This window comes from Tiliqua scincoides, chromosome 7, assembly GCF_035046505.1.
Source record: "Tiliqua scincoides isolate rTilSci1 chromosome 7, rTilSci1.hap2, whole genome shotgun sequence".
Lineage (NCBI taxonomy): Eukaryota > Metazoa > Chordata > Lepidosauria > Squamata > Scincidae > Tiliqua > Tiliqua scincoides.
Window position 1 is genome coordinate 7555437 of NC_089827.1, and position 19801 is coordinate 7575237.

Below are 19801 nucleotides of genomic sequence, written 5' to 3' on the forward strand. Positions count from 1 at the left end.
TATGGCTTTAAGGTGGCTCCCGATCCTAAAACGTTTGGGAAGCACTGGGGGAGCGTCTTTCTCCAAGAAATGGTGACTAGAGGACCACAGTTCAGCACAATAAGGCAGGACAGGGCATCTTCATGAGTCTCATCACTGCTCTCTTCCCCCCCCCCTCCCCAGACAATGCTGATTAGTCTCAGGGCATACTATGAGGACTTGTTTTCAACTGCAAGATTCAATCCTGGAACCTGGGATTGTGCCTCTGAGCATGCGCAGAACGCCTGCCCTGCCTCACTGCGTGAGAGAAAGCAAGCAGGCAAACACCGGAGGGTCTTCTCAGGCAGAGTCCTCTCCTAGGAAGATTTGTCTGTTTCCCAATAGCAAGATTACTGGAACCAGAGAGTGTGCCTCTGAGCATGCACAGAACTCACTGCCTCACTGCCCTGCCTCACTGTGTGAAAGCAAGCAAGCATGCACACATGCACACACCCCAGGCTTTCCTCAGAGCAAGCCCTCTTCCATGCAGTTTCTGCTTGCCTGTTTCCCAAGGGCGAGATCCAAGCGCGGCCCATGCGAGGGTGCCTCTGAGCACGTGCAGAGCACCTGCCCTGTCTCACACTGTGAGAGAAAGGAAGCACACAGCTCAGGTTTTCCTGAGACCCAGCCCTCTTCTAGGTAGTTTGTTTTCCGAAGGCAGGATCAACCCTGGTCCCTGTGAGCGTGCCTCTGAGCACGCACAGAGCGCCTGCCCTGCCTCACAGTGTGAGAGAAAGCAAGCAAAAAAGCAAGTCCTCCTCTAGGTAGCTCTGTTAGTTTCCCAATGGCAGGATCCAACCCTGGGCTTGAGCGTGACACCTCACAACGCAGCCTGCTGACAGACCCTGGGCCCTGCGAGCACGCCTCTGAGCATGTGCAGAGCGCCAGCCCCGCCTCCCAGTGGGAGAGACAGGCGCAGCCCCCGAAGACGGTGCTCAGGGCTCGCTCTGCAAGGCAGGCTGCAGCCTGGCCCCTGCGAGCGTGCCTCTGAGCGCGTGCAGAGCGCCAGCAGACCCCCAGCCCAGCGCCCCTCACCGCCTTCCCTCCACCGCGGCGCGCTCCGCGGCTCTCCGCCGGCTGCGGGGGCCTCAGTCGCCGCCTCGCGACGTCACCGCACAGCGACGCGAGAGGGCGGGCCGGGCTGAGCGCGCGAGCCGGCGGGGGGGGGGAGGACGCGTGTCGGGGCGGCGCTCGTGTGAGTGCAGGACACGCGTCCGGCTGCCCGCGCCCTTCTCTCCTCGGACCTCGCGCAGGCCGAGACGCCTGCAGTGTTCAGTGTGTGTGTCTGCCTCTGCCTGTGTCTGGGTTTGTGTGTGTGTCTGTGCCCCTGTGTGTCTGTCTGGGTTTGTGTGTGTGTGTGTCCCTGTGCGTGTCTGTGGGTTTGTGTGGCCTTGTGTTTGTGTCTGTGCCCGTGTGTGTGTCTGCCTGGGTTTGTGTGTCCCTGTGTGTGCTGTGCCTGTGTCTGCGTCTGGGTTTGTGTGTGTGTCTGTGCCCCTGTCTGGGTTTGTGTGTCCCTGTGTGTTTGTGTGTCCCTGTGTCTGTATCTGTGCCCGTGTGTGTGTCCCTGTGTGTGCTGTGCCTGCATCTGGGTTTGTGTGTGTGTCTGTGCCCCATCTGGGTTTGTGTGTCCCTGTGGGTTTGTATGGCCCTGCGTTTGTGTCTGTGCCCCTGTATGTGTGTCTGCCTGGGTTTGTGTGTCCCTGTGGGTTTGTGTGGCCTTGTGTTTGTGTCTGTGCCCGTGTGTGTGTCTGCCTGGGTTTGTGTGTCCCTGTGTGTGCTGTGCCTGCGTCTGGGTTTGTGTGTGTGTCTGTGCCCCTGTCTGGGTTTGTGTGTCCCTGTGTGTTTGTGTGTCCCTGTGTCTGTATCTGTGCCCCTGTGTGTGTGTCCCTGTGTGTGCTGTGCCTGCATCTGGGTTTGTGTGTGTCTGTACCCGTGTGTGTCCCTGTGTGTTTGTGTGTCCCTGTGGGTTTGTGTGGCCCTGTGGGTTTGTGTCTGTGCCCCTGTATGTGTGTCTTCCTGGGTTTGTGTGTCCCTGTGTGTGCTGTGCCCATCTGTGTGCGCGCGCGCGTGCCTGCCTGTGTGTGTGTCTGTCTGGGTTTGTGCATCTGGGCTTTTGTGTGTCTGTCTGGGTTTGTGTGTGCCCCTGTGTGTCTGTGTACATGTGTGCCTGTGTGTATCTGGGTTTTTCTCTGTGTGCCTGTGCCTGGGTTCGTGTGTCTCTCTGTGTCCAGGTTTATGTACACACAAACACATGCATATGCTTGCTAAATATGCATACATATAATTACATATACATTTTGTATGCTTTGATAATACACTATCAAGTGTGTGCATTTGTTTATTTATTTAACACACTGCCACACACTTGCAATACATATGAAGTCTTGCAACACACACACCCACTTGCAATACTCGACAAGTGTGTCTGCATAAATATGACAATCTGTTAAATAAATTATAATATATATATTCTCAAGGATGGCCACACTTACCCACTACAGATTGGGTGCTTCTGTCCCCTCACATCAAGTAACACCCCAGCCAGCTTTGTGGGGCTACTTGGATTTGCACAAGCACAATTACTGGCATAAATCTGAGCCACCTTTACTTATAAATTACTGAGCATAAATCTGAGCAGCACTTAAGGCTGCCTGGGCTGAGGGTTAGGATCTAGCTTAAGTGCCAGATCCTCGTCCCACCCCCTTCCGCAGGCCGTCACTGGACTTTCTGGCTATAGCTTTTGATAGAATAGAGATATCTCAACGCAGTTTGTTTCTCTGCACTAGCTCTCTCTAGCCAGAGACAGTAAGTACTCTTGGAAGAGATGAAACTGGGTGAAAATTTCCAAGGATTTGCTCCATCCTTCTTCCTTGTCCCTATTAAGCACCAAAGCCCAGTCCCAACTGTCCCGTTATCAAAAATTTAATTACTTTATCAATTCAATTCAATAAACCTTTATTGACATAGTACAATAATCATATGATAAACACATCAACACTTAAAAAAATCAAACCAAGGAGACAACCACATTCATTCCTCTCCGCCTATCCATCAACCCATCAACTTGCAACCCTCCCAAGAGTCTTAGGGCCCAATCCTATCCAATTTTCCAGAACTGGTGCAGCCATGCCAATGTGGCATGCACTGTGTCCTGTGGTGGGGAGGCAATCACAGAGGACTCCTCAAGGTATGGGAACATTTGTTCCCTTACCTCAGGGCTGCATTACGGCTGCACCGGTGCTGGAAAGTTGGATAGGATTGGGCCCTTAGTATCCTCCACCATAAGGATGCACCCAATCTTATCAATATTTTAGGAACACCAGTAATCACATCCAACATTAAAAGTAAATTTCTTGCAAACAGGTGCTTAATCAGTCTTCTTTTATACAATAATATTCAAATGAGCAAAGACAAAAATATGCCAAAAATATTTGAGTTCAGTAATTAAAAGAAAATATATAAACTAAAATGTCTATACAGTAGTTCTAATAGCAATCAGCAAATAAAACTGAAATCTGAGTTTAAAACAGTGATTTTCAACCTTTTTCATCTCGCGGCACACTGGCAAGGCACTAAAATGGTCAAGGCACACCATCAGCTTTTTGATAACTGACAAGGCCCACTGTGCTATCAATGGGGGCTCACATCCCCCAATGATCCTGTTGATAAATGACCCTCTCCCAAATTCCCACGGCACACCTGGGGACCATTCGCGGCACACCAGTGTGCCATGGCACAATGGTTGAAAATGGCTGGTTTAAAACAATATTCATTGTTTCTGATCTCACCCTGGGCTTGACTAGATTCTGGCCCTTCTTTGGGAATATGATAAACATTACTTCCATCCAGTTTTTAAAAGTGTAACCAAAGCATGAATGTGAGCAATGTGGGGTGCCACTGAATGCCAGCCCCAGGTTTCAGGGGACTCTCAGCAAAGTACCCTACATAGGACCCCTCCTACCTGGATGGCCCTAAGAGATTCACTTTGCCACCCTGCGACAAGGGCTATAGGTAGATTGATTTCAGGGATCCACAGTTGCCCCTTACGAGGTCCAGCAATGCTGATGTCATCCCATTTCTCATGGATAGAGGTACCTGAAAACGGATATTTATTTTACTCAGAAGTAAGCCCACTGTTCAGTAAGACTTGGGGCCCAATGCTATCCAACTTTCCAGCATTGATGGAGCCATGCCAATGGGGTGTGCACTGCTTTTTTTTTGGGGGGGGGGGAGTTACGGAGGCCTCCTCAAGGTAAGGAAACCTTTGTTCCCTTACCTTGGAGCTGCACTGTGGCTGCATCAGTGCTGGAAAGTTGGATAGGATTGGGCCCTGAGGCTGTAATCCTATCTTACTCACCAGAAACCAACACCTCTAGTCATGGAGTAGCCTTCCTAACCAACCTTTCTAAGGTGACTTGAAAGAATCATCTTATCTGTGACCTCCATTTTTCTTTCTAAGCAGAGCCAAAAGTTGTAATCACTGAATGCAATCACTAAATACAACTATTCTGGCAATCCTAAAAGAGCTGAAATGGAGGCAACAACAGGGTGTGTTATCATTGTGAAGCTGCTTTGGCAGCATCTCTGCAACAAATAGAATGTGTACATTGGGTCCAACTTTTCTTCTTGGTCAGCAGGCTGCATTGTGAGGTGTCATGCTCAAGCCCTGGGGATCTCTCTGCCATCCTGGACTCAAGACGAAGGGGCACACCTGAGACAAACCTGCACCATTTCTGCAAACTGGGTGTAACTGGATATACCGTATACACAAACATATATGTAAAATTAACAATCCCTTATCTAGAAAAAATTGTGATAAATGACTTTAGCACTGTCATTCATACAACACTACTAAAAAAAATGAACTCTTATCAATTCATCTTCTAAATAGCCTCCAGCTTCCTCTTCTTCTTGAAGTCAGAGCAAAAATGACAGCCATGAGATTTCATCTTTTAGGAACTTGTTCTTTTAGGAACTTCTTGTGCCCATTACTGCACAAGAAGAAATACAGATTAGACAGATTTTACAGCACAGAGCCCCCAACTGTCCCACCCCACCTAACTTTTCCAATTATATAATTCAAGGCTTCACAAATGTGGCAATTTGTCTAGAACAGTGGGATTATATCTACAATGCCACTTTTTGACTTTGTCTCCCTTCTCCAACTGACAGATTTTTGGTTACTTACCGAAACACCGAAGCATCTTCCAGTCTTCTTGAAATTGCTCTCTTAATTTCTTTAGCATTTGCATGCTCTCTTTTGAGGCGGGTGCATAGGTTCCAAAGTAAGGTATATAATCCCCCGTCAAGAGTTTGGCTACATCTTGCAATAGACCTCTCTCTGTATCCTTAAAAACAACAACAGCAGCAGCTAAGGAACATAATGTTGTCATGAATCAATATGGATTAGCGTCAAAAGTTATACAAGCCTCCCAAATGGTTTCTGGGTCCAGTTCAAGGTTCTTGTCTTTAATGCCCTTCACAGTTTGGACCCTTGCTACCTTGAGGAAAGTAGTCTTGCTCTGCATGTTCTCACTGAATGAGATGCTGTTGAACTTCCTCAAAACTCTGCCCTAAAGGAAAGAACTGCTGGGTCCCCATCCAAGGAACTGATACACTAAAAGGCAATTCATCAATATATGTAGTTTCAATTTGCACTGGAAACAGACAACAGGTCTAGTGTCCCACATTTTGTAGAATGAAATGGTACAACATAATTAAAATGTGGGGAAACATAAAATGAGGCCTGTTCTCCCTGGATCAATTTTATCTCAGGATTTTTAAAATCATTAATAATCTACTGTTAATGATTAATTATTATTACTATACTTTATTTTTACCCCGCCTTTTTCCCGAAGGGACTCAAGGCAGCTTACAAAACAAGGTTAAAACACATTAAAAACATAGTTTAAAACAGGTAAAAATAACATCTTGTAACATATTGTAAAAACAGTAGTCAGATAAAAACTAGTCAGGTAAGAGCATTGCGCAGCAAATTTAAAAAAGGATCAGGCCTGTAAACAGATGTTAAAAAATATTAAGAGATGTTAAGAGATGTTAAAAAGTCCAGGAACTCAGAAGGTTTGTCTAAACAGAAGGGCTGAAGACCTCGCCGAAAAGTTTCAAGAGAGGGAGCAGTTCTTAAGTCAAGGGGAAAGGAATTCCATAGTGTTGGTGCCACTACTGAGAAGGCCCTATTTCTTGCCGCTGCCCCACGTACCTCCCTAGGCTGTGGCACTTATTCTTAATCTGTCATCAGATCATTGCAACTCCTTACCTGAATCAGAACTAGAATTCGAGACTCTGCTAACCCTTGCAGTAAACCAATAAGCAAGGAAATTCCATTTTTGCTCAGGCTCCGGTTTGGACCAATGACTAAAATGGTTAGATCTGGCTGATAGCTGTAAGCAACAGGAAGAATGGCTCCAAGGATCATAGAGAAGCAGCTGTTTGTTTCAACATCCTTTTAAAAAAAAAATCAGAACAGTTGCATTAAAGTCACAAAGTTTTTTTTAAAATCTACATTTCTTAACTAGTGACCTCAGATGGATCCAGGTGTGGAGGCTGAACTCACACTGCAATATTCTCAGGAAGCAATAAAGGAGTCTCCTGATATCCACAGGGGATACATTCCTGGCCCTCCCTGTGGATACCAGAAACTGCGGATAAAACGGAACCCTATCTCTGTGCCCATGACCTTTGATATCTTCCCACTTCTTGCTTTAATCAAACAAACACACAGGCAGCCTCTTGCAATTAATGTATATCACTTGCTTTAACAGCCAGGGAGGCGGGCAGACACTAGAGCTGAGAGCAAATATGAACAGGAAGCTGGACTCTTAATCTTCCTTCTAGCTTGTCTGTAAAGCAAGAGACTTAACAGTAATTGCAAGAGGCAGCCTGTTAGCTTGTTTGGTTAAAGCAGGAGACATTTCATGCAACTGTAATGAAGATAAACAAAGGTAAGGGGGTATGGGGACGGGTGCAGGGAACCACAATTAAGTGGACCAGTGGATTCTGGGGGTCTCTACATGGGCAATTATTTTAATTTTCCATTATACTACTACTGACAGCTCCACACAAAGTGGTAAATATGTTTCTTGCAGCAGATGTGTGAAGTGTGGACTACAAACTGCAAGCACATGCATCCTTAAACACCCACGTACACACATACTAGGAGCCCAGATTGGATCAGGGTTAACATAACAGAAGAACATAAGAAGAGCCCTGCTGGATCAGGCCAAAAGCCCATCTAGTCCAGCTTCCTGTATCTCACAGTGGCCCACCAGATGCCTCAGGGAGCACACAAGACAACAAGATATATGCATCCTATTGCCACTCCCTTGCATCTGGCATTCTGAGGTAGCCTATTTTTAAAACCAGGAGGTGGCATCTACCCACCATGGCTTGTAACCTGTGATGAACTTTACCTCCAGAAATCTGCCTGATTCCCTTTTAAAGGCTTCCAGGTCAGATGCCATAACCACATCCCGTGGCAAGGAGTTCCACAGACAAATTACACACTGGGTAAAGAAATATTTTCTTTATCTGTCCCAACTCTCCCAACACTCAATTTTAGCAGATGTCCCCTGGTTCTGTTGTTGTGCGTGAGGGAAAAGAACATCCCCCTTTCCACTTTATCCATTCCCTGCGTAATTTTGTATGTCTCAATAATGTCCCCCCTCAGGCGCCTTTTTTTCTAGACTAAAGAGTCCCAAATACTGTAGACACACATACACACATGTGTATCATTCACCTTTCAAAATCATGTGATCATGCTGAACGTTCAGCTAAGTCCAAAGTTTAAGCTCTTGTGTTATGCTTGGGGGGCAAATGGACCACAAAATATTTAATCTACCTTTTTCCATGTTAGAGAGATATTGTATTTGGTGTTAGCCTGCTCAGGTTGTTTAGCACAAATATTGATCAGGATGGCTCTTCTGTAAAATAGAAGTCATATTTCAAAGCACTGAAGATGATGCTGAGACAAAAAAAAGAAAAAAAGATATGTGGCAAGCAGAATCTTTCAACACACACGCACACACGCACACACATACACACACTGATTCTGCAAGTTGCTAATATAAGCACTTTTTACATCACATTAAATAACCAACTGGACTCCTGTAAGACTGACTTAATTCATTAAAGAATACTAGAAAAGAAATGTGCATAAATGGCATTGGAACACAACAAATGGGCAAACCACCCTGTGCAAATTTACTCAAAGACACACATCCCATTTATTGTAATGGGACTTGCAAGTAAGAGTGAGCAGTGCTGGTAATGGATTTCCTTTTGGGACAGCCCAACCCTAACTAAATTCTCACACAGTGATGCAGTAGCACCAGCATGGCTTCCGCTGTATCCTGCAGCGGAGTTTTGGCCACCAGAGGCCTCCTTGGGGTAAGGGAACATTAGTTCCTTGCCCCAGGGTAAACCCCAGCAGCTGCCATAGGTCAACTTGGGCCTGGGTCAGCTCAATCACTGGCACAGTCTGAGTTGATCCATGAAGGTGGATCAGGCCTGGGAAGGGGGTCAGGATTTGGTGTCCGCCGCTGCCACCGAACCGGCTCCCTCCCGGGCCTGATCCACCGTCCTTTCTGCCCCCATCATCACACCATTCTGCCTAGTCTTCTCCCATCCCACCCCCTGCAAGGCCTTACCATCTTTGACTGGTCTTTGGTGGGATGGGCCGCCCACAATAATAATAATAATAAATAATAATACAACCGCCTTTCAGCTGCCTGTTCACTATCTTGGTTCCTTGAGTTCCAATTCAAATCTCATTGAAATTTAAAACAAAACACTGTCCTGTTTTGGTACTAATCTACCTAATAAAGTACCTAAATAAAGTACCTAAACATAGGTACTAATCTACCTAATAAAGTACCTAAATAAAGTACCTAAACATAGGTACTAATCTACCTAATTAGCTGAAAAACAAGAAGCACATGCAGATGATGGTACACATTATTGCCCTGTTAGTTAACCCCTGGGGGCTGGGGGCTAAGAATAGGCCCTCAGTTTGGCTGTATTTGTCGTAAGAGGCGACTAAACAGCCACCGGGTAGATGGGACTCGTCAGCCTAGGAAGGCAGCTCATCTAAGAGAAGGAAACTCTGACCTCAAACCTCCACTGCCTTGTGGCTACATCCAGTTCTGGAAAAGGCTTCAGGAGTCAACCTTGAGGCAAAATCAGGAGCCGGAGTCCCTTAGGCAGTTCATGGCTGAACACAGTCACGTTCTGGCAACTCCTGCGACGCCGCTGGAACCAACCGTATTGGCTTCTGCCTTTCCATTGGACCATTCCAGCGACGTGGAGAGGGGGGATTTGCTGCATGGGTAACAGCCTATCCTCCATACCTTCTTTACCCAGGCTTCGCGCACTGGAGAGGACACTCCAACTTCGCCATACGGCGTCGGCACAACACGGGAAGCAGCAGTTTACCGGTTATAAGTCTTTGCTCGATTGGCGTAGAGCATGACGCCAGGGGCTGCTTCCGACGGTGGGAGAGATCATTGCATCTCATTGGGCAGCTACCGCCCGCCTTAAGCTGGGCAGTCCCCAGCCAGTAAGGTGTTGCCTCGCCACGGTCCGTTAACCTCATGGGGTGCGTGGGGTTTAGGGTGAAAACCGACAAGCGGATCGACAACTCTGCACCATGCAACAGAAAACAGAAAACTACTGCCCTAAAGCTGGGCACCTGGAACGTTAGGACAATGACACCTGGCTTCTCTGATGACCTGCAAGAAATAGACGACGCACGCAAAACAGCTGTCATCGACATGGAGCTGAGCAGACTGCAGATGGACATCGTCGCCCTTCAAGAGACTAGGCTGCCAGATTCCGGATCTGTCAAGGAGAGAAATTTCTCATTTTTCTGGCAGGGAAAACCACCAAACGAAACCAGGGAACATGGCGTTGGCTTTGCGGTCAGAAATACCCTGCTGAAATCCATCATCCCACCTACTGTGGGAAGTGAAAGAATTTTGTCCCTGCAGCTCCAGTCATCAGCAGGACCTATCACTCTCATCAGTGCTTATGCACCGACTCTGTCGTCTCCAGCAGAAGCCAAAGACAAATTCTATGATGACCTGGCCACCACTGTCAAGAAAATCCCTGTAAAAGAGCCATTGTTCATCCTCGGCGATTTCAATGCTAGAGTTGGTGCTGATAACAGTTCATGGCCCACTTGCTTAGGTCAGTTTGGCACTGGGAGGATGAACGAAAATGGCCAACGCCTGCTAGAGTTTTGCTGTCATCACGGTCTCTGTGTCAGCAACACGTTCTTCAACACAAAGCCCCAACATAGAGTCTCTTGGAGACATCCAAGATCAAAGCACTGGCACCAGCTCGACCTGATCTTCACCAGACGCTCCAGCCTTCCCAGCATCAAGATCACACGCAGTTATCATGGTGCTGCCTGCGACACTGACCACTCCCTGGTGTGCAGCAGAGTGAAACTGCAAACAAAGCGACTGTACCACACGAAAAAGGAAGGAAGACCTCGCATTGATACCAGCAAGACCCGGGATCAGAGAAAAGTGGAGGAATTTGCACAAGCGCTTGAGGAATCTCTTCCAGGCCCGGCCGACGCAAACGCATCCAACAGATGGGAACATTTCAAGAATACCGTTTACAACACCGCCTTGTCCATATTCGGCAAGAAGACCAACAAGGCGGCAGACTGGTTTGAAGCCCACTCTGAGGAGTTGACACCAGTCATTGAGGAAAAGAGGAGAGCTCAAGCAGCATACAAGGCCTGTCCCAGTGAGCGCAACCTGCAGGTCCTCCGAACTGCTCGCAGCAAAGTCCAACAGACTGCCAGGAGATGTGCTAACGACTACTGGCTCCAGCTCTGTTCCGAGATACAGATAGCAGCTGACACGGGCAACATCAAGGGGATGTATGATGGTATCAAGCAGGCCCTAGGTCCAACACAGAAGAAAATTGCCCCTCTGAAGTCTGCCACAGGCGAGGTCATCCAGGAACGGGCGCAGCAGATGGAACGCTGGGTGCAGCACTACTCTGAGCTATATTCCAGAGAAAATGTAGTCACCGAAGAAGCACTGAACAACATTGAGTGCCTGCCTGTGCTGGAAGAGCTTGACAGTGAACCAACCCTAGAAGAACTTCACGTGGCCCTGGACTCCCTTGCCTTTGGCAAGGCACCTGGAAAAGACAGCATCCCTGCTGAAGTCCTAAAATGCTGCAAAGAGATCATCGTCACTGAGCTGCATGAAATCCTCTGTCTCTGCTGGAGAGAAGGTGGAGTACCTCAAGACATGAGGGATGCAAACATCATCACGCTGTACAAGAACAAAGGTGACAGGGGTGACTGCAACAACTACCGCGGCATCTCTCTCCTTAGCGTTGTAGGAAAGCTGTTTGCCCGAGTTGTACTAAAGAGGCTCCAGGTACTTGCAGAGAGCGTCTATCCAGAATCGCAGTGTGGATTCCGAGCCAACAGGTCCACCACTGATATGGTATTCTCCCTTAGACAACTGCAGGAGAAATGCGGGGAACAACGACAGCCACTCTTTATAGCCTTCATAGATCTCACAAAGGCTTTCGACCTGGTCAGCAGAGACGGCCTCTTCAAGATTCTCCCCAAGATTGGATGTCCACCCAGGCTCCTCAGCATCATCAGATCTTTCCACAAGGACATGAAGGGCACTGTTGTCTTCGATGGCTCCACATCAGACCCTTTTGACATCCGAAGCGGAGTGAAGCAGGGCTGTGTTCTTGCACCAACCTTGTTTGGGATTTTCTTCGCTGTCCTGCTGAAGCAGGCCTTTGGAACTGCAACAGAAGGCATCTATCTCCGGACCAGTTCAGACGGAAAGCTCTTCAACCTCTCCAGACTGAGAGCAAAATCCAAAGTCCAGCTGAAATGTCTGCGTGACTTCCTCTTTGCCGACGATGCAGCTGTCACTACCCACTCTGCCAAAGATCTCCAGCAGCTCATGGATCGTTTTAGCAAGGCCTGCCAAGATTTTGGACTGACAAACAGCCTGAAGAAAACACAGGTCATGGTTCAGGATGTGGACTCACCTCCCTGCATTACAATCTCTGAGCATGAACTGGAGGTTGTCCATGACTTTGTGTACCTTGGCTCAACGATCTCCGACACACATTCTCTCGATACCGAGCTAAACAAGCGCATCGGTAAAGCAGCTACCACGTTTTCCAGACTCACAAAGAGAGTCTGGTCCAACAAGAAGCTGACGGAACATACCAAGATCCAGGTCTACAGAGCTTGCGTCCTGAGTACACTTCTGTACTGCAGCGAGTCATGGACTCTTCGCTCACAACAGGAGAGGAAACTGAGTGCTTTCCACATGCGCTGCCTCCGACGCATCCTCGGTATCACCTGGCAGGACAAAGTTCCAAACAACACAGTCCTGGAACGTGCTGGAATCCCTAGCATGTATTCACTGCTGAAACAGAGACGCCTGCGTTGGCTTGGTCATGTCGTGAGAATGGATGATGGCCGGATCCCAAAGGATCTCCTCTATGGAGAACTCGTGCAAGGAAAGCGCCCTACAGGTAGACCACAGCTGCGATACAAGGACATCTGCAAGAGGGATCTGAAGGCCTTAGGGATGGACCTCAACAAGTGGGAAACCCTGGCCTCTGAGCGGCCCGCTTGGAGGCAGGCTGTGCAGCATGGCCTTTCCCAGTTTGAAGAGACACTTTGCCAACAGTCTGAGGCTAAGAGGCAAAGAAGGAAGGCCCATAGCCAGGGAGACAGACCAGGGACAGACTGCACTTGCTCCCGGTGTGGAAGGGATTGTCACTCCCGGATTGGCCTTTTCAGCCACACTAGACGCTGTGCCAGAACCACCTTTCAGAGCGCGATACCATAGTCTTTCGAGACTGAAGGTTGCCAATACACAACCGCCTTTCTTGGTCCTCAGATTTCTCCTTAGACTTTATTCAAGGCGGTTTACATAGGCAAGCAATTTAAATCCCCGTAGGGATTTTTACAATTTGAAAGAAGGTTTCCATCTTTCAAGAAACCACAACATTCAGATGTTTCTTTCTGATCTGGTTTCACATTCTGGCCTCCATCCTCCCACGCTCAGAGCAGATGGAATAGCTCGGCTCAGCTTGTCAGCTGCTTCAAGGTCGCACGGTGCCGGTGGCCTCGAACTGGCGACCTTCGGATGTTATCTTCAGGCAAATGGAGGCTCAAGCCTCTAGGCCAGACCACCAGTGCATGGGAAGCTGCTTTTGTCTCCCTGCCTGCGGTTCAGCTGGATGCCCCGGTGGAGGCTGCTTTGTGACTGCTGTAAAGCAGCCTCCGCTGGGCAAAGTGAAGTACATAGAATAGTCTCCTTAATGACTTTTCAAAACTGCCCCAGGCCATGAGCAACTGCACAGCTCTAGATTACATAATGTCAATAATTTGCAAATTTAAAATAAAAACTTTTTTTGGGGAAAAAATCCTTACCCGTCATCCAAGTCAATTTTCAAATCCAAGTCACCAACAAATATGCATAAGATCCTATAGAACAAACATGGTAAATGGTATAACTTCAGCAGCACTGTTAAAATATGTAACATTTAAAGGAAGTAGGACACCACATATAAAAGGAATAAAACAAAATCTGTCAGTGAGCGCTGCGTAAAAACAGCAGTATGGCAGGCTGCATAGCAAAATTAATAGAATATAACCCGCGAGCAATAAAACCCAGGAAGGAATAAAGAAGTTTCAAAGATATATGGAATAAACTGCTAACGGATAACAATAAATTAACTTTTGCTTTTGTACTCCAGGGGGACATATCTGAAGAAATACTTGTAACTTTAAAACTTTTAGAGAGCTTTTCTCTGGTTATAGCAGCTGAACTGCAGCCTCTTCTACAGCAGTGGTGGGCAAACCCGTGCAGACCCTCCATCCAGTCAGAAGGGAGCCCCCCTCATCTTCAACGGGCCTCTGGACCGCTGGAGGCTCGCCAGTGCCTGCACTGGCCCAGCTGTGCAAGAAGTTTGTGTGGCAACCAGTTTATAGTTCTCATACGGTTCTACATGTCTGTATTATAGCTCTCATGTATATTATAAATATGCTCAGCAAAATTCATTAATTCATACAAGTTCTGTCTCAAATGTATTCACTAATGTAAATTTATTTAAATTTATTCAACTTTGGAATGTAAATTAATTCCTTTTATTCCCAGCCCCCAACACAAGAGCTGATGTGGCCTTCCTGCCAAAATGTTTGCCCACCCCTTTTCTACAGCAAAGTCTATCAATCCACATGTACAACAAGGTTTTGAATCTGTCCAGTGCCACTCAGAATTGTAAATGCATATGGGCAAAGCAACATACAGGTCGGTTTTTGGCATCCATGGGGTTCCATTCCCAGATACCAAAAAACGCAGACAATGGAATCTGTGGTCCCACCTGTTTTCTGAGGTGCAGGGAAGTTGCACGCAACTCAGAATGCCTGCCGGAGCCTTCTAGCACGCCCTTCTGGTTGCGTCTGGTAAGTTCTCTGTGGGTCCTCCAGCTGTGGGTTCAGAACCCACAGTGGGTCAAATCTGCAGGTTCCGAATCCACGGATATATAGTGGATATATCCACTGTAGAAGGCCCCTTCACAGAATATACAACAGAAAATCTGCGTGTGTACCACGTCCAATCCAGGCACATCTGTCTAACCTACCATGCAAAGAGCTGAAAAGGCACACCTGCTATCATGCAGACATTTTGAGATATGCTCAGAATTTTGGTTGCTGTAAAACATGCTCTGTATGCAACTTAAAAAAATAAATAAAAAGGTTCTACCCACTTTTGTTGCCTCAAGTTGCTGCAGTGTTTTAAAGCAATGGCAGTAGAAACGGAAGCTACAGGTGATACTGCAAGGCCGTTGGTCACCTAAAGTTGAACAAAAACAGGTTTATAGTCATCTTTATCATTTTTCTGTTACGAAAACAAAACTACATGTATACAGGCACAGGAAATCACAGGAAAACACTGACAGCCCAAACCTAGGGAAGTCTACTTAGAAGTAAGTCCCATCGAATACCTATTCCCAGGTAAGCATGCACAGTATTACACAGCCTTAGGCTGCAATCCTACACTTACCTGGGAGTAATTTCCCTTGACGACTTACTTCTGAGTAGACAGGCATAGCACTGGGCTCTCAATTTTCCTTATAATGGTCTACCACAGGGGTGTCTAGACTGACACATGCCAATCTTCTCCTGACAGGCCAAGTGAGGCCTCTCTCTACTTGCAAGCTTGAACCCAATCCTCTGCTGATTTGTTGAAATGAGCCAGGGTGCAAAATGAGCTCTTGCCTAAATTTACAGTGCATAAATAGAGCACTGAAATGTAACATGGAATGTCTTCCACAATTCCCATATGAACAGCTACTGCAACAGTAATATCAAAGTAAAGTCTCCTGAAAAATAGAGGTTGGGGACACTTCTTCACATTAACCTCCGATACGCACTGGGTTGATGCAACCATTGTTATGACTAGTTCAGAGTATCCCCAGATCAGTAAACTGGGTAGAGAACTGGGGGCAGAAATGGTGGAATTGGAGCTCATGGGGCCTGCAGCCAACATCTAACTTTACTGTCCCTCATGGATCAACTTTGCATGGCACACAAACAACCAATGACAAAGGCCAACTCACTGACCCCCCAGCAGTCAGGTCAGCAAGTGGGTGAGAATGGAGCTGTTGGCACCATATTACTGGATATAATAAACCTACACACAACAGGGCTGACCCCAGGGGTGGTGGGGTCCAAGAGGAGCATCTGCATGGCCCCCCACCCTCCCCACTCCACCCCTCTCTGCACCCCTCCCTGCTATACAGCCATGATGAATGCAGCCTCAGTGAGCTGAGCACTGCATGCAAAACACAGCACCCAGAAATAAGTAGTTGGTGGTGATATGACGACATCACCACCAACTGCTTCCAGGAGACCCACTTCGGAACAAGCGGACACCGGGGCGAGCGGACCCACAGGGACAGAAGATCTGGTTGCCATGCCGGACTCCCACAGGCCAAGATCCTGGCTGTGGCAGCAGGTAATCCGCTCACTGCCCCAGTGCAGGGCCCCCCAAAGAGCAGGGCCCAATTTCATCAAATAGGCTAAATCAGCTTAAGGGTAGCCCTGGCACATAACCTAAGCCTAGTAGAAGCAAAGTGACACAAGTACTTCCTCTGGAAACTGCATGTGGCTCTCCTTGGAAAGGGTCTGCTCTTTCTGAAACCCACAGCCTTGTGTCAATTTCAGCTGTAAACAGTGATGTACCTACACCAACCATACAAATAAATCTGCAGAAGTTACCAGCACACAAAATTTTATCAGCCTGTCAAATTATCCACTAAGAGCCTAAAGGAAAAAAAAAAAAAAAGCACTCATCTAACTTAAAGACACATCAGTACTTTGCTTGCTTGTGGGCAACTCTGATGGCTTACTGGTGGACAAACAAGAGGTTATTTTCAAGCCTGATCTATATCACAGTATATTGGAGCTCAAGGTTTTTCATTCATTCCTTATAAAGTGTTTTGTTCTGTGTCTTCAGACAACTGTTGCCATTCTTTTTTTAGCCCAAAATCAGTCCCCTCTCATGCAGTTATGTATGAAGTACAGATACAGTCAGATTTAGGTTGATTTAGTGGTTGCAAAGACACCCATTGGTGAAGGGAATCAGAAAAGGTAAGACAATCATGGATGCTTATCTTACCTCCTTTTTCACTATTTTATCCAGGACAGCCAACATCTTTACAAGTGAGTTTAAGACATGCTCTTCTTTCAGAAGCTCAGGATCAAGTTCACTGTGAAATATGTTTTTGGAAAACTGGTTACAAATTGGAAAGTTGGGAACCACTGTGCTTGCTGATCAACATGTAAGTAAGGGAGCATCTGAATCCATGACTTGGTCCAAGCTCAACAATTACAGCCCAATCCTAAACCCTCTGGCACTGCCAGATGTAGGGTTGCCAAAATGGCTACTGCTGTATCCAGTGGAACTGGAGATCTGCTTGGGGGAAGGGGACTTTTCAAGGAAAGCCCCAGGCCCTGCAGTGGGGCTACTTGAGTATACTTGGGCCAGCTATTTTGCCAGCAAAGACATGGGAAGCCCCATGCCAGGCTTTGTAGCCTGACACGGGGAATAGGATGCTGGTCCCGCCCCCTCCTGAGCCAGTTTCTTCCCCATCCCGCCCTCCCCTGCCCTGGAACGCCCCCCACTCAGCATTGAAAAGCCGCATCGGCACCTGGCAGTGCAACTTACTGCCAGTGGCTTTTTGCAGGTGCCCTCCCGGTGCTGAAGCTCAGCGCTGGTGCTTCCTCCTTGCCAGGCACCACAAATGTGCTTCATGGCAGATCTGTGACACCCAGCACCGCTACAGCCCTTACCGTGACACCACACTAGCCATTTGAAAAACAGGCACCACAAGGCCGAACTACATGTTTAACAGAATATGTAGTTTGGCCCTTATGGATGTGATCTCCCTATCACTAAGAACATAAGAACATAAGAACAGCCCCACTGGATCAGGCCATAGGCCCATCTAGTCTAGCTTCCTGTATATCACAGCGGCCCACCAAATGCCCCAGGGAGCACACCAGATAACAAGAGACCTCATCCTGGTGCCCTCCCTTGCATCTGGCATTCTGACATAACCCATTTCTAAAATCAGGAGGTTGCGCATACACATCATGGCTTGTAACCCGTAATGGATTTTTCCTCCAGAAAAACCATTGAAGTCTGTGGTTAGTAAAATGTTTGATGTTGGCATGCCCTGCTTTGCAATATCGTTCACCTGACTATGGTTTTGAGTTCTTTTTGAGCATCCGATGTCCTCTCAATTTGAACAGACGGTGGCAGTAAATGGGATTCACTTTCGACAATGGCGCCTGCGGTCTTAACAGGAGGTCTCCCAGTCATAATTTCTTTCATATGCTGCTCTAAAAACCTCTCTGTTTTGATGACCTCGTCACTATTTGCGCTGCCAGCTTCTTGCTGAGTCACCAGTGGTGGGCCAGTTTGAAGAGCTTCTGCCTCCTCCATCGGGTAGGATCTGGTACTGACGAATTGCAATGGAGTTGCGTCTAGGAATAAAAACAAGATTTTTGGTTACCATCAATATTCAGACTGATTTCTGCTTTCTTTATTGCACTGCTGCCTGATGAATCAGTCTCTTCAAAAAAAATTATTTTACCTTGTTAAAGAGATGTAATTGTTTTAATGAGACACTATGGCCGTATCTGTGATTAACAGTTGTATGTATTTTTTTTCAGTAAAAAATATTTGGGCAATGCCAAACACAACATCTAAAACCAGAAGAAAAACTTTGCTTTAAGCGCTGCTTATTTCTAGGGAACTAGCAGTGCAATCCTATGTATATCTACCCCTTGCTGTCTATAAATGCAAGCAGGAAACACAGGCACCAGCAGAAAGCAAGGCAGAGGACTGAAAAGAACATGATGCTTATCATAGAGCTGCTGTGAGTGCTTCCTGCTTCCTTTTTGTAGTCAGCAAAGAACCAGTGAGATCCACAAAGGCTGCAAACACCTGTTACATTTTGCGACGGTGTTACATTTGCAACGGTGGGGATTTTTGAAACTGTGGATACTGGATCCAAGGATACGGGATCCAGTACTTTTTGTGTATTTGCAAAAAAAAAAAAAAAAAAAAAGGATAGTCAATAGGGTACTATGAAAATTTTTTTATAAGGTTTACTCCAAAGTTTTTCCCCATAAAATCACAGCAAGAAATTGGAGATTTTTGGAAACTTGGTTCAGTTGAGGACCAACCACAGTATATTCAAGCCTAAAAATATTTCTTTGATGCGTGTAGCTTTACAGAACTGCCATCATGAACCCAGGAGTGGGTTCGACAAGAAAATGGACAAATTGGCCATTACCTTCATACATCAAACACTTCCAGTACTGCTTGTGGATGGCTCTCACATTGTGTATTGATTCTATGGCACTACCAAAGACAGAGTACAGGATGGGTTATTTATAGAATGCATATAAAAGCAAGTATCTACTCAATCTATCACACACAGAGAGAGAAAAAAAACCCTAAGAATATAGAATTGCAAAGAAGAGGCATAAGAGCCCAATCCTATGCATGTCTGCTTCTAGAGTTTGCACGGGCTTCCCATCTACTCCTCAGAACACAAACAAAAGTGTTCAGCAAGGCCTACAAAACTCTGACCAGCCTGGAGACTATATACACTAGAGCAGTGGTTCCCAAACTGTGGGTCGGGATGCACTCACTGGTGGGTCACAACCTGATTTTTTGGTGGGTCACCAAAGGGTGATCAGATAACTCATTGCCTCAAGCCCTGTGGCTATTCAAAAATCAGATACTGTAGCTGCTGATTACCATGCAAAGAGCTCAGCTCCTGCAGTTTGCAAGACGGCTGCTCATTGTCCTGCAAGGAACTGAGCTCCTGAAGTTTGGAAGCATGTATAAATAGAGGGAGATGAATGTTTGAGGGTCTTTCTCTGGTTATTACTACTTATAAATAAATAAAGCTATTATTTCTTTCTAGATCTCCTGTTTTAAAAGTCTGGTAAACCTAGGTGGGTCCCAATAGAGTGTTGTTTAAAAAAGTGGGTCCCAGTGCTAAAAAGTTTGGGAACTGCTACACTAGAGGCCATCTTGATTCTTATTACCCAGTTGACTAAATCTTCCCTCCTATTAGGGACTGACTCTCCAACTGCAAGACTTACCAACAGTATGAGAAGAGCCACAGCGAAAACAAAATGAACCACCCCACATCTCATCTGGGGTACAGT

At 46.8% G+C, this 19801-nt stretch overlaps 2 protein-coding genes across 3 annotated transcripts in view; both read right to left on the minus strand.

Annotated features, from left to right (window-relative positions):
• Positions 1-1113, minus strand: part of TUBGCP6 (tubulin gamma complex component 6) — a 30631-nt gene extending 29518 nt beyond the window's left edge. Inside the window, exon 1 of the mRNA XM_066633346.1 lies at positions 1054-1113. The gene's annotated coding sequence lies outside the window, so the exon portion shown is untranslated. The remainder of the gene's footprint in view (positions 1-1053) is intronic.
• A 1876-nt stretch (positions 1114-2989) lies between these two features.
• Positions 2990-19801, minus strand: part of HDAC10 (histone deacetylase 10) — a 28646-nt gene continuing 11834 nt past the window's right edge. Inside the window, exons 14-22 of one of the 2 annotated variants that reach the window (XM_066633921.1) lie at positions 18916-18983; positions 17812-18100; positions 16731-16821; positions 14818-14903; positions 13478-13531; positions 7877-7958; positions 6296-6481; positions 5207-5366; positions 2990-5009 (exon numbers count right to left, since the gene is read on the minus strand). In XM_066633921.1, the coding sequence (XP_066490018.1) occupies positions 4987-5009; positions 5207-5366; positions 6296-6481; positions 7877-7958; positions 13478-13531; positions 14818-14903; positions 16731-16821; positions 17812-18100; positions 18916-18983 (1039 nt within the window). In that variant the 3' untranslated portion in view covers positions 2990-4986. Of the gene's footprint in view, positions 5010-5206; positions 5367-6295; positions 6482-7876; positions 8000-13477; positions 13532-14817; positions 14904-16730; positions 16822-17811; positions 18101-18915; positions 18984-19801 lie in introns of those variants that run through there. The other variant, XR_010794743.1, reaches the window with a different exon arrangement.